Raw genomic sequence first — 14842 nt, forward strand, 5'->3', positions numbered from 1 at the left:
ACAATATGGATATATGACAACTGCAGACTCATGGTAAAGTAAAACAACAGTTGGGCTTTAACTAACATCCACTATGAGATCTAATTGAAATTAAGCCTAACAAGACAAGAGTTGAGAATGTTAGAATGTTATATAAATTTACTGCAAGGCAATTGCTGTGACTGAGTTTTTACACTCTGCACAGTCAGTCCTGCCAAGAAAGGAACAATGAAAAATGCATGAAGACAGTTGATTCAAAGTAATCCTTCTAAAGGGAGACTTATCTAATGCATTCTATCGTGTTTATGCCAAATATAAAATACTTGGATACATTTTTCTGAAGGTTTTTAACTACTGAGTAATCTGCAGAAGAGGGAAAGTATTCAAGAGGGGATAAAAGAAAAATCATAATAGAACTACTGTAATTGAATAAGGTAGAATTTCAGAAACACTTGCAAGAGCTGGTGTGTTTGCAAAGGTATAGAGCAGGGGTCGGCAACCTTTCAGAAGTGGTGTGCCAAGTCTTCATTTATTCACTCTGATTTAAGGTTTTGCGTGCCAGTAATATATTTTAATGTTTTTAGAAGGTCTCTTTGTCTAAGTATATAATATATAACTAAATCATTGTTGTATGTAAAGTAAATAAGGTTTTTAAAATGTTGAAGAAGCTTAATTTAAAATTAAATTAAAATGCAGACACCCCTCCCCCCCAGACTGGTGACCAGGACCCAGGCAGCGTGAGTGCCACTGAAAATCACGCATGCCATAGGTTGCCTACCCCTGGTATAGAGCATCAGTACCTACATCAGTAGTAAGAGGGAGATTAACTTATTACCAAAACAAACATTATGATAATCATAACTACATGTCCCTCTTGCTAGGCTGGGCAGATGCTTAGGAGGGTGGAGATCTGACTGGACACCACAAAGCAGATGAAACCACACTCTTGATCATCACCTTGATAGCTTCATGAAAAAAACTGACTTTGAAATTCTTAAACATCACATCCACCATAATCTCTCCACTGCTGAGGACAGCCATACAGGCCCTGAAATCTAGCCACGAGATAGTGAACAAACCAGCAGACAAAGGGGGCACCATTGTAGTCCTCAACCTTGATGACTACATTAACAAGGCCAACCGATTACTTTCCGACACCATTTACTATAAAAGAACTCAAAGAAGACCCCACACCACAATTTACGCTGGAATTTAAGGATATCATGTCCTATGACTGCAGAGGTGTTAATGGGCCACTCTACCTTGAATGGTCCCTTACAATATGTGCTAACTACTAATGTATTAAACAGTCTGTTCCACCTTGCATTTAGCTGTGATGCTGGGAGTACCTCTTCCAGACCGGAAGAACAACTTTGTGTGGCTCGATAGCTTGTCTCTCTCACCTAGGCCATGTCTATACGTACAGCGCTGCAGTGATGCAGATGTGGTGAAGAGACTCTATGCTAATGGGTGAGAGCTCTCCCATCGGCATAAAAAAAAACCCATCTCCGCAAGTGGCAGAAGCTTATGCAGGCATTAATTTATGTCACTCACGAAGGTTGTTTATTATTACTGTCTCACTACAGGGTGGAGGGACAGATGACACTAAGGCTGGATCTACACTACAAACTTACATCAGTAGAACTATGTTGCTCAGGGGTGTGAAAAATCTACACCTCTGAGCGATGCAGTTATACCGACCTAACCCCCCTGCATAGACAGCGCTATGGGAGAGCTTCTCTTGTCGACATAGCTACTGCCTCTTGTGGAGAAAGAAGAACAGGAGTACTTGTGGCACCTTAGAGACTAACAAATTTATTAGAGCATAAGCTTTTGTGGACTGGGCTGTAGTCCACGAAAGCTTATGCTCTAATAAATTTGTTAGTCTCTGAGGTGCCACAAGTACTCCTGTTCTTCTTTTTGCGGATACAGACTAACACGGCTGCTACTCTGAAACCTCTTGTGGAGGTGGATTAACTAAGCCCATGGAAGAAGCTCTCCCAGCGGTGTGTTAGCATCTTCACTGAAGCGCTCTAGTGCAGCTGTGCCACTGCCGCTTTTTAAGTGTAGACCTGCCCTGAGGGTATGTTTGAGCTAGCATGCTAAAAATAGCAGTGTAACTGGGGGGTAGGGCAGGTAGCTGCTCGGGCTAGCCACGTGAGTACACACCTGCCCAGACCACCTGGGTACAAACTTGTGCAGCATGGCCCAAGCCATCACCCGTGCTACCCCCAGCTACATTGCTACACTGTACACAGGGAGTCAGAACTTTCCCTGAAGCGGAGACAGAACACATATATGTAAGAGGGGAAGAGAGAGAGCACGTATGCAGGAAGAGTGTAAAACTGTCAGATAAAGAGGAACATAGGAATCACCATATTGGATCAAACCCATAGTCCATTCAGTTCAGTGTCCTGTCCCCAACAATGGCCAGAACCAGATGCTTCAGAGGAAGAACCCTGCAGTAATCAGATGAGGAATAATCTATCCTGCAGCATAGGTCTCATCCTGAAGCACAAAGTCTAATATTCCGTCCAAAATATTTGTTGCCATTGATTATAATGCTGGATATTCTTGATAGTCATATAATGTCCAGTCCCGTTTTGAATCTTGTTAAATTCTTAGCCTCAATGAGTTCCTGTGGCAATGAGTTCCACTGATTAGTCACATGTTGTGTGAAAAAGTATTTTCTTTTACCGGTTTATAATTTTCCACCTTTTAACTCAATTTAATGCCCATTGTTCCTGTATTATGAGATAGGGAAGAGAGGGAGAACAGAAGTTCCTAATCTATCCTTTCTAGATGACTCATTATTTTATATACTTTTATCATGTCCACTCTTTTTCATCTCCTTTCTAAGGTTAACATTCCCAATCCTTTTTCACTCTTTTCATATGGGAGTTTTTCCAGCCTTTTGATCATTTTTGTTGCTCTTCTCTGAACCCTCTCCAGTTCTGCATTATCCTTTTGAGACTGATTAACTAGTTCTGAACACAGTATTCTAGGTAAGGCCATACCATTGATTTAATATAAAGGTATAAAGACATTCTAATGTTTCAAGTGTTATTCCCCATCTCATTTCTTATGCATCCTAACATATAGTTAGCTTTTTTGAATGCAGCTTCACATTGGGCAGAGATGTTCACTGAGACAATACAATGATGCCCAGACTCCAGAAAAGGAAGACAAGTGCAATGGGGAAAGGGGTAAAGGGATACAATAGAAGAAAAGAGTGGAAAAGTGAGAGAGAATGAGAATGGTGGATAGACAACACAGTGACGGAGTAAGATGGAATGAGTGTGTGGAAGTAAAGAGGAAATGAGAGCAAGGAGGAAGTAATGGGAAGGAGAGTGAGAACATATTGCACCAGGAAAAATGAGAGGAACAAGGAAGTAGAAAGATGAAGAGAAGTAGTGGTACTTAAAATTGGCCACACTTTATATTAGAGTTCCTTGAAGAAATAGTTTATAAAGGGATAATAAATTAGTAAATGTTTTAATCAATTGTTATTAAGTCCACTGGTCAATAGGTAGCTTATGGATGACTTTTATAACACCTTCTACTGATATCCTTTAACCATGCATGAGATGTAGGACTTATGTCTGTACATACGCATATGGCATCTATTAATCATTTATTAATCCTTTTTAAATTATTTATGAAGGTAACTAATATTAAAAAAAGAAAGAAAAAAGAAGACTACTTCAAAATTAGACCAAGGGAACAAACAGTCTAGCAAAGAGAGGTAAAGATACACACTCTTAAAAAGGAAAGGCAAGAGGAGTGAAGGAAAGAATGAAAAAATAAAAATAAAAGAGAACATAGTAAATTCATTTAAAAATTATTTGTAATAAAGAGGTTAACACTAAAATGATACAAGAAACAAAAACATGCTTGCTTTCATCATGAAAATATCGCTGTGGAAAAAAGTTCCTTTTTGGTGAAAAATAAAGCAAAAACTTAATTAAATGGGTTAGCATAAAAACAGACCTGGCAATAATAAACAAACATAGCACTTAACAAAAATCCAGTTCAGGAAGGTTTTTTTGGAAGTGTAGGTGAGGGGGGAATAGGAGGGTAGGGTAGAGGGAGCCAGCTAGTGCATCTTGCTGGGCACTAAAGGAAGAAAACCTGCCAGGTTCAAAAAGACACAAATATAATAAGCTGAGACAAACTTCATTTGTCTAATCAAGATAAAATCTTATAATTAAGTAGGTTCTTTGGAGGAAGGAGTCTTAAATACATTATTTTTCTGATGACAGCAAAATGTACAATAATGGCCTTGACTTGAAATGACTCATGACAAAGGAAGATGAGGCTAAATAACCCAGCACACAATAGTAATTTCCCCTAGTCCATTTCTTCGAAAATCATCATTTACTCTTCCTCTATGCACTACAGGAAGGCATTGTGTTGAATCATAGAATATCAGGGTTGGAAGGGACCTCAAGAGGTCATCTAGTCCAACCCCCTGCTCAAAGCAGGACCAATTCCCAACTAAATCATCCCAGCCAGGGCTTTGTCAAGCCGGGCCTTAAAAACCTCCAAGGAAGGAGACTCCACCACCTCCCTAGGTAATGCATTCCAGTGTTTCACCACCCTCCTAGTGAAATAGTTTTTCCTAATATCCAACCTGGACCTCCCCCACTGCAACTTGAGACCACTGCTCCTTGTTCTGTCATCTGCCACCACTGAGAACAGCCGAGCTCCATCCTCTTTGGAACCCCCCTTCAGGTAGTTGAAGGCTGCTATCAAATCCCCCCTCATTCTTCTCTTCTGGAGACTAAACAATCCCAGTTCCCTCAGCCTCTCCTCATAAGTCATGTGCTCCAGACCCCTAATCATTTTTGTTGCCCTCCGTTGGACTCTTTCCAATTTTTCCACATCCATTGAGTTTATACTTGATCTTTAATGAGCCCAAAAACTTCAACATGGTTATAATATGGGACTGGGGGGAAATAGTAAGGGAAATAAGTGAAATTTCTTACCTCAGATTCCTCCCTTTGTTCAGTAGTTTCTTCCTCTTGTCCTCCATTTTTTGGCATATAGGCCATTTTCAGTCTTAAGAAACCCTTTACCCGAGATTTGTGGCTAAAGAACAAGACAATATTAACAAAGGAGATTAATTAGGCAGCATTCTTTTAAAAATAAAGCATCATTTCTTTATTAAGTTAAACAGAATTTTCGTTGGATACAAAACCCCTTACCTTCTTGGTCTGAGAAGGAAATCCTTAAATGTGTATGGCCGTTCCATGGTTGGGTCTTCTGTCTAAAGTCATAGAAAAAATACAATTGAAGTGCTGACTCTCAAGAATACACAAATACACACTACATTTGTTATAAGGGTTTACTAAAAACACTTGAAAAACATGTTTGAATAAGTTAAAGTCAAAGGAAGCGCTTGTCTAGCAGTAAGAGGTGATATTTATAGGTGTTGCATATTATTGAATAATAGGTCCACTAGATGTCGCTATAAACACCAACAGTAAGTTGGACCAGCAATTGTTTATGTACAGTAACATAACTTTACGTTGCAGTTATGTTCCTGAAAAATGAGACTTTAAGCGAAACGATGTTAAGCAAATCCAATTTCCCCATAAGAATCAATGTAAATGAGGGGGTTAGGTTACACACACACACACACACACACACAACATTTTAAACAAAAATTTAATACTGGCACACAGTGATGATGATTGTGAAGCTTGGTTGAGATGGAGGAGTCAAGAGGGTGGGATATTTCCCAGGGAATGCCTTACTGCTAAATGATGAACTAGCAATTGGCTGAGCCCTCAAGGGTTAACTTTTACACTCTACAAGGCAGCAACAATGGAGGGAGGGGAGACAGTATTGCAGAGACACACACCGTGTGAGAGAGAGAGAGATGCGCATTTCCCCTTTAGGTACGCTGACCCTACTATTAAGTACACTGCCTTATTAATTAGATCAGCTTGCTGAGACCACAGCTGCTGCCAGCAAGCTCCCTCTGTCCTGAGCCCTGTCGTGTGTCCCCCCTGCTCTATGGAAGATGCGCCAGAGGGCAGGAGCAGCACATGGCAGTGTGGGGAGGGACAGCTGAACTGCCGGCAATTGATAGCCTGCTGGGCAGCTGCTGCACAGGGAACTTATGGGAGTGGGGAGCTGATAGGGCGGCTGCCGGTCCACCCTGGTTCAAGCCCCCACCAGCTAGCTCCAACGGGCTGCTCTTCCTGCAAGCAGTGGACAAAGCAGGTGGCTGCCAAACGACGTTAGAAGGGAGCATTGCACAACTTTAAATGAGCATGTTCCCTAATTGATCAGCAATGTAACAACAAAACAATGTTAACCGGGATGACTTTAAGTGAAGAATTACTGTACACTATTGAAATATTTACAAATCAGTGAAGAGAGGAAGAAAAAAAAGCAGATTAAAACAAGTCACTGTAACTTGCTCCAGCCACCTAACAGTAATGTTTGAAAAGTACAGTGCATTGTGCTCTGATTTCAGCCAGAAGGAGCTGCATGAATATATGAATAATATTTCTTACTCATTTGAAGTTTAATAAAACACTATTCAGCTATAAAATTAGCTTTCATTTCAGGATTTCACATCACATCACATCACATCACAAAGACATCTAAGTCTCCCAACAAATTCACAAGGCAGCTAAGTAACATCAGGCACAGAAGTTAGATTTTCTGATGTGCAATGTTACTAATTCTCCTAATTTTATCATGAGTGTCATGATATTTGGTGGTTTTCGTAAAGCCGCAGCTCTTGGAGTCTTTTGCTTACATGAGAATCTCATCTTTCACTTAACACCCTCCCCACCCCACCCCCATTCTAGCCTTTAAGGTTGTGGAAAAGCTTGGGAACATGAACCTTAAGACTCAAAATTATTATTTTTTTTTAAAACTCATGAATTTTTGGGGCCCAATTCAAGATTTTTGAACACTTGGGGTTGTCAATTCTGGAATTGTACACTAGTTGTCTGCTCACAGAAATCTGATTTCCAGGAGCTGCTGGGCACCCAAAACTCCATTTGAAGACCATAAGAGCTCCAAGTCCTCAGCATCTCTGAAAATCAGAAGGGTATTGTAGTGAGGCAGAGTGGCCTCTCTCTGGACCGGAGGGAGCACTACACTCCCCTTGGTGGGCAGAGCCAAACCCACCCCACCCCCCTTGCCGGAAGCACCAGGGCAGAGCAGGGCAGGGTAGGAAGTATAAAAGGAAGCCTCTGAAGCTCAGCTGGGCCGAAGCCAGCGGAGGAGACACGCCTCTGCCTTGCTGTGGCACCCAGGAACAGAACCTGCCCCCTGCCGTGCCCTGCCCCCAGAGGAGACTAATGCAGACGAGGAGTTGCTGGGACTGCCAGTGGCAGTATACTCCGAGGAGCCCGAGAACCTGTGGAGGCTAGAGGTACCAAACCCCGGGGAGGTAGGCAGTAGCCCAGGGGTAGCCGACGACTGGCCGGCCACAGGGCTGACCGTGTCTCAGTCAGTGTGTTGCGGCTGGATCCCTGCCGACCCAGTAGCAGACCACTCTGCCACTGTTAGGGCCCTGGGCTGGGACGCGGTGAAGCAGGGCAGGCCTGCATCCCCCTGCCACCCCAACCATGGGGTGGCCGACTCTCCACCTTAGGCCAGGAGGCCTGTGCTCCGTGAACCTCCCTGCTAGCATCCTAGACTGTTTGCCAGTGCGCAAACCCCTTCCAGGGCCCCCAGACTGTGTCGGCGCTCCCCCTTACCTGAACCCCAAGACTGTGTGCGTTTGTTGGCTGCCTGAGCTCCAAGCCTAGGCTAAAGCCTGCTCCCTGCTCTGCCAACAGGGCCGGCTCCAGGCACCAGCGCAGGAAGCAGGTGCTTGGGGCGGCCAATGGGAAGGGGCGGCACGTCCGGGTCTTCGACGGTGGGTACCTCAGTCCCTCTCGGAGGGAAGGACTGGCCGCTGAATTCCCACCGAAGAATGAAGCGGCGGGGTAGAGCTGCCGCTGATCGCGGGTTTCCCCCCCCCCCCTCCGCTAGGGGCAGCAAAAAAGCTGGACCCAGCCCTGCCTGCCAAAGGGCAAGAGCTAATTGACTGCATTTGTTTACTGGCTGCCTGAGCCCACAAGCCCAGTCTAAAGCCTGCCCCCTACTCTGCTCTGCCCAAAGGGCTAGATCTTATTGACTCGGTGTATTTGCTGGCTGCCTGGGCTGGGAGGCTTAAGCTACAGCCTACCACCAGCCCAGCCCGAGGGCTAGGGCCCTAGACTGTTAAGTGTTGTCAACCCCACTGAGGGGCTACGAGCTAGAAACTATGCCGGGCGCTGCCCGCAGAGGGGCAAGAGCCCCCGACTGTTGTCTGCTTGCCTCTGTCAGACAGGCCCAGAGCTCTAGACCGTTTATGGCTCGCCCCCTCCCCGATGCGACCCGAGCCTGAGGACTGAACCCGAACAGAATAAGGCAGAGTGGCCTCCCTTCCCACTGGAGAACGAGGGAGCATTACAGGTATCTCCAACTGGGCACTCCATAGTAATGGACACTTCTGAAAACATGGGCTCAACTGATTTGTCCATGGTCATTATAGAACCATAAGGCTGGAAAGTGGACCCAGGAGCACTGATTCCTATCACTAGCCATCCTCCTTTCCAAATTACTGTAAATTCAAGGTTTTGTGTGTTGTATTTGCAAAAAAAGTGAAAAGCGAAAAGTCACTGATCAATATTCAAAGATTTAAAAAACTCCACACTAATTTCTTCAGGGTTTTTTATTAAAGTACCGTGCAGTTTTTTCAGCTGAAAAGTCCTCCTTTCCTGCATTCTGTTTCCACTGAATTCCTATAAGAGACGCATTTCATTCTTTTAAAGAAGATAGAGTTAGTAAGTGGACAGGATCCTAAAATATGTATAGAGATGAGATTTATCACTCCTTACTTCTATAATGTTTTACCACTCTGAGTGCTGTACAGAGCGTATACAATAAGTCCTGAACTCTGCTTTATTAGCTCCATCTTGTAGATGGCAAAGCTGAAGTACAGAAAAATCCAGAGACTTGCCAAACAAGTCAACAGAACAGACAGGATGAAAATTTAATCAAAGAAGTCTGAAAGTTTACTATGATGCTTTTCAGTAATAAAAGAAAGAATGAGAAAAAAAATTGATAATCATTTCATCTGTCAAAGTAGCTTTCTATCTGGTTCCTTTAGCATCAAAATACTACTGTTACCTTATTATGAGGCATGTGGATAACTCACAATTACAGAGTCTGGAATCTTAGTCATGCACAGGGGAACTCTGTGTTGAGACATCTTACGGATTGTGGAGACAGAACTGGGAGCAGCTAATGCCTTTTCAACTCACTTACACAATATGCGCCTCTATGTCAGCTCTTGCTCTTTATTTTTCATTTTAATTGTGGCTAACGCACACTACTAAAAACAAATGTAAAAATAGCATGTGATTGTTCACACCATATGTGCTCTATAGTATCTTGTATGACATTACACTACATATTATAGTAGTGGGGTTTCTCACATCTAAATTGTAGATTGCCATACACATCTATAAAGGACAACCTTCGCCCACACATTACAGTACATGTGCTGTTCGGTCTAGAAGTGCTATCATTTTTCTTATCAGAATACATGATCGTCCAGCAGCTTTACAACTTACACTATACTCTTCCAACTACTTAATATACAAGCAGCCAATAACAGTGTTATGACTCAAGCAGACCTCACCTTTAAAAAATGATGAGCTCGGAATGAATATGTGCAATATCTCAACATGGAATACACACATCCCTCTCCCGCTAAATATGAATATTAAAAAAGATATTGGACCCCATTCCGATAATACATAGCATAGGAATTAGTTCTGATTTGTCCATATATAAGGGATCCCTTATAATACTATTATTTCTATTGTCATGTAAATATTTGTCACTTCCATGCAATACTATGTTCATACATTAAAGTATAAACTAACTGAAAACTATACCCTCATATATGATGTAAGTTAATACAAGGATAAGGTATATAGTATTTATTAAATCCAAAAGGATATTCAAATAATGTTAGGATTGCAACCAAGAAATTAAACATTACTATATCAGTCAAACATATCTTAAGATATAAAATACAGAGTTACTTTGCTTTATTTACAAACATTAATGGATAGAAGGTCTACCAAAAATGGAGCAAGGATTTATTTATAAGCATTTATTTATGCAGAAATTTTTTTTTTTTTGGTGGGATCCAAGCTTTCTGTGCCCTGGGCTCTCAAATGTTTACATTTTCACTTTTAGTCAATTTAAAATAGGGAAATAATAGGTGGCAGAATATCAGGAGCATAAAAAGGCAAAAAAAAAAAAAAAAAAAAAGAAAAGAAAATTTGTTTTGGGCATAAATATTTACTGGAAAAAAACAAACCTGGATTTTTTGCAACCAATAAATGGTGATAAGTAGGCAGTCATTTATTGATCCAACTGGAATGACTTCACCTATGAAGTAAATATTTAAATAATCCATTCCCCTGCCACTCCAAAACTTATACTGTATGCAAAACAGTGTAGCTTAGAAATGTATTTAAAAGCTCTATTATATAGTGTTGTGGTCAAAGACACCCACGCAATAATTTTAGTTCAAAGACTCAAGCCCGAGGCCAGTTTATTGACATACATACCAGTGCACTGGGGTGCAGTCCGAAGACTGACACACTGAGGGCCGCTCGCAGGCGGGCTTTTATTTCGTCAAACCGCAAACGAAATACAAACAATGCGTCATGAGTTAAGAAATTAGCGTTGGGGTCAGTTCCTCCCCTAAACCGCAAGTTAAGAACCTAGGGTCGGGGTCAGTTTCCTCCCCCTCCCCCCTAGGTACCTTCCTCATTTTTCCGAGAAGTGGGTGTTTATTTGGGTAGAGGGGTGCTTGGTGGTTTTCCCCAGGGGTGGTACTTGGCACCAGTTTGGGTACATTTCTCAAGACACATGTTATTTTCCGGGATCCTTTGGTTAAAGATTGGGGGTGGGGGGGTTTCCATGGGACGCCTAAAGAGGATCTATGATTGGCTATTTTTGCAGATAGCTGGAATCACAGAGTGGGTCACAGATCACCCAAAGGAGAAGCTGCATGAGTCAAGAAACTGCATTTAGCTAAAGTTACCTATTGCTTCACACAAGTGGTTATTATATTTCATTAGTCATGAACATATTTCATTAGTGCTGCTGCTGGGGCTTTTCTTCTATTCTTTTCCTCCTTGCCCCTCCACCCTCCTCTGGACATGACCCTTGACCGAGTTTGGCAGAAAACTGTGCAGTTTAGTCTAGTTCAGGCCCTGGCCTGGGCCCTGGCCTGCACTGCTTTGTGCACGGGCAGCTAGCATAACAGATCTCTGTTGGAGGGTTTATTTAGGGGCCTTCAGATTCACAGCTCTGGCTATTAAAAAGAAGGCCCCCCTGCTCTATTTCCCCACAATAGTGAATAGGACAACAACAGCTGCATGACAAACACATATTTAACTCACATATTAAAGAAAGGTTTCAGCTTCTTCAATGTGCAGAGCCCTGACCAAGAGAGGACGCGAGCTACCAAAAAGACCATGAGTTTTTTACACCCCCAGTCCTATCGCTGGATTGGGAGACTGGGTCAAGCTCTGAGTTGCACAATTTGTAAGGAAAGTGGGGCACTCTGTGGCCTGCCACTTTGCTAGTTCTCTAGGCTGGTCCTGAGCAAAACGCCTTATAACATATAGAGCTAGTAGTGGGTAGCCACTTTTCAGAGTTTTAAATTTCAGCCATTTGACATTTTCCCTTGCTGCATCCCTCCTCCATGACCCAGCACAGTATCTCCAGCATTTTTGAGGTGTAATTGCTCCAAAGGAAGCTACTAAGATTGGTAGGTTGGCCCTTCAGGAAACCTAAAGCAAAAGGGGTCCAGCCATAACAGACCTCAAAGATAAAAAGAGGTCTGTGGCAACGCTTAGCAAGTTAGAAAGCTCCTGTGAGAGAGTCCCCACTTGCATTTACAGTTTCCTTGAGAAGGAAGACTTCCATCCCACACCAGTGTGTGTGTGTGTGTGTGTGTGTGTGTGTGTGTGTGTGTGTGTGTGTGTGTGTGTGTGTGTGTGTGTGTGTGTGTGTGAGGGTTGAGAATGTTTTAGATTGCACAACTAGCATAGAGTTCGTATTATTCACAATTTCTAAAATAGAATCATTGCATCATAGAAATGTAGGACTACAAGGGACCTCAATCTGTCATCTGGTCCAGTCCCCTGCACTGAGGCAGGACTAAGTATTATCTAGACCATCCTGTATTATGCTGACAGGTGTTTGTCTAACATACTCTTAAAAACCTCCAATGATGGAAATTCTACAGCCTCCCTAGGTAATTAATTTGTTCCAGTGCTTAACTACCGTTACAGTTAGGAAGTTTCTCCTAATGTCTAACCTAAATCTCCCTTGCTGCAATTTAAGCCAATTGCTTCTTGTCCTAGCCTCAGGGGTTAAGGAGAACAATTTATCACCCTCCTCTTTACAACAAACTTTTCCATACTTGAGGACAGTTATCATGCTCCCACTCAGTCTTCTCTTCTCCAGACTGTGCAAACCCAATTTTTTCAATCTTTCCTTATAGTTCATGTTTTCTAGACCTTTAATAATTTTTGCTTCTCTCCTCTTGACTTTCTCCAACTTGTTCACATCGTTCCCAAAGTGGGATACTCAGAACTGGACACAATATTCTAGCTGAGGCCTTGTCAGTGCTGAGTAGAGTGGAAGAATAACTTATTGTGTCTTGCTCACAACACTAATACATTTCAGAATTACGTTCACTTTTTGTGCAACAGTATTACATTGTTGACTCATACAACAGTAATACTGCATACTAAATGATACTGAATATCATTACTAAATTTGCACTATTACTTCAGTGTTATTTGGATAGGAATTCTCTTCAATAATTCAAAACAGTAAAAATTTATTTTAGTCACATTTGCTACAGTCAAAGGTCAATCATTAAAAAAATTACATTTTTAAAGTAGAATTTTCATTAACTTGATTGCCTTATTTACTCCTTTCTGCACGTAATGTCTGTAGAAGACTCACTATTAGCTTCTGGGGAGTTCTTCTGTAACAGAAAATAGTCACAAAGGACCTGTCACCCCAAAAGAACCCCAGCTAGATGAATGGGGGCTTCTTAAAAAGCCTCCAGCTACTGTTCAGCAGCTTCTCATGCAGTGCTGTAACCCGGGTGTTCCAGGTCTGATTTGAAGACTCAAATCTGCCCCTCACCACCAATAGCAAAAAGACACACACAGCACTAAATACTTTTACAAAGGGACCTTCCTACCCTTCTCTGAAGCAATCTAATTTATTAGCTCATCCCAGCTTATCTGCCTTGCTTCCTAGTTCTCCATAGATCTGCCAGATTGCTTAATCTTTCCTGTCTCATGGACATTCTTAGATAGGACTTGATTAATTTTAGTTGCTTTCATTAGCAGCCATGGTTACAGGAAGACAGCAAAATATACGCAGTGCTGTTTCCATGTTAGGGAAACTCACATCTAAAGACCTTTCATGTATGTAGCTAAGGAGATCAATGGGTACCTTTGTTTCTAAGTCATCCTAAAAAATTAATTTGCAAAAACTGGCAAAGAGCTCAATCTTGTTTTCAAAACTCTCAGACTTTAAATCCTCTGGGTAGATGCTTGCTAAGTTTCAAGCGTGCCTCTATAGGTTTTCGCTGCTGAGACTTAGTTTCCTGCTAATCAAAAAAGCAAACCTTTCTCTGACTTCATCATACATATGCATATTAGTCTCCAATTGTGTTAATATTGTGTCTAAGATGGGTTTTGAAAACTTTTTCAGGATCTGATGATCTTTTGTTCTTTGCAAGTTCACTTGGCATTATTTTTCTCTTTTGACTTTATTTCTCTTTGGGCTGCATGGATATGCCTAACATTTCAGTCTGTGAAGCAGGAGCTTTCTTAGATGCGATGAACCCAAAAGCCCATAATACTGACAAAGCATCTTGAAGGCCACCAAGTAAACTGCAAACCATTTGAATGTCAAGATCCAGACTCAAATTTGTTGCTCATAATGTTAATTTTTGATGAGATAGTATATTGTATCTCTTCCAAAACAACAATTGAAAGCTCTGGTTTGCAAGCTATCAGCTTCCAACTTAAATTCTAGTGTAAGATTGTGTGAAGCCATGATCGTGTCTAAAAGCATCAAAAACACCCTCAACTTGATTTTTAGTGGTTGGATTCCCTCTGCCTTTGCTGACCATCTTGTTATTTTTCATGCTAATATGCTTTTTCAGCATATCTCAATGACTAGTAGAAGCGGAAAACAAGGTATACGATCTCTGAACAATTCCAACTTGAGGAACAATCATTGAAGCAGCTTCCCCCATAGTTTCAGTGAATGGGCAGCACATGGGACAAAAGACATGTTGATTTACCTGCTGAATTTGATTTTCAACACTGTTGTATGCTGCAGCCACATTAGCTCTGTGTCACAGCTGTGGCCCTTGCAATCAGCCATAACTAAACCCTTTTCCCCCCCAGCTTCTCTAATATCCACACCAGAACAGGGAAGAGTATCTACAAAGCTCTCAACAACCTTCATTCCGTTTTCAGAACCTCAACATACCTTAACACCTGATATATTTGTTTCATTCAGAAGAGATTTGGAGTGCAAACAAACATAACAGAGAAGTATTTAGCTATCCTAAACTCATCAAAAATAGTCTGCCATATCTTTCGTGCGATCCTACCTATATATTTATTTTGAATTTGGTGTGATAAGTACCTCACCTTTGCAGTACTGGTTTTAGTAGCGTCCACATGATCTCGCAACATACTATCATACTTTGCAAGCATTTCAAGTAAACTCCAAAAGT

General features: G+C 41.8%; 1 protein-coding gene across 10 annotated transcripts in view; it reads right to left on the reverse strand.

The window, feature by feature from the left end:
- NEDD4L (NEDD4 like E3 ubiquitin protein ligase) overlaps window positions 1–14842 on the reverse strand; it is a 347299-nt gene that overhangs the window by 78312 nt on the left and 254145 nt on the right. For all 10 annotated transcript variants that reach the window (XM_054032687.1, XM_054032690.1, XM_054032689.1 and 7 more), the window contains 2 exons: window positions 5187–5248; window positions 4968–5070 (listed from right to left, as the gene is read on the reverse strand). In XM_054032687.1, coding sequence (XP_053888662.1) covers window positions 4968–5070; window positions 5187–5248 — 165 coding nt within the window. The remainder of the gene's footprint in view (window positions 1–4967; window positions 5071–5186; window positions 5249–14842) is intronic.

The sequence above is a fragment of the Malaclemys terrapin genome, chromosome 6 (genome assembly GCF_027887155.1).
Source record: "Malaclemys terrapin pileata isolate rMalTer1 chromosome 6, rMalTer1.hap1, whole genome shotgun sequence".
In the NCBI taxonomy this organism is placed as follows: Eukaryota; Metazoa; Chordata; order Testudines; family Emydidae; genus Malaclemys; species Malaclemys terrapin.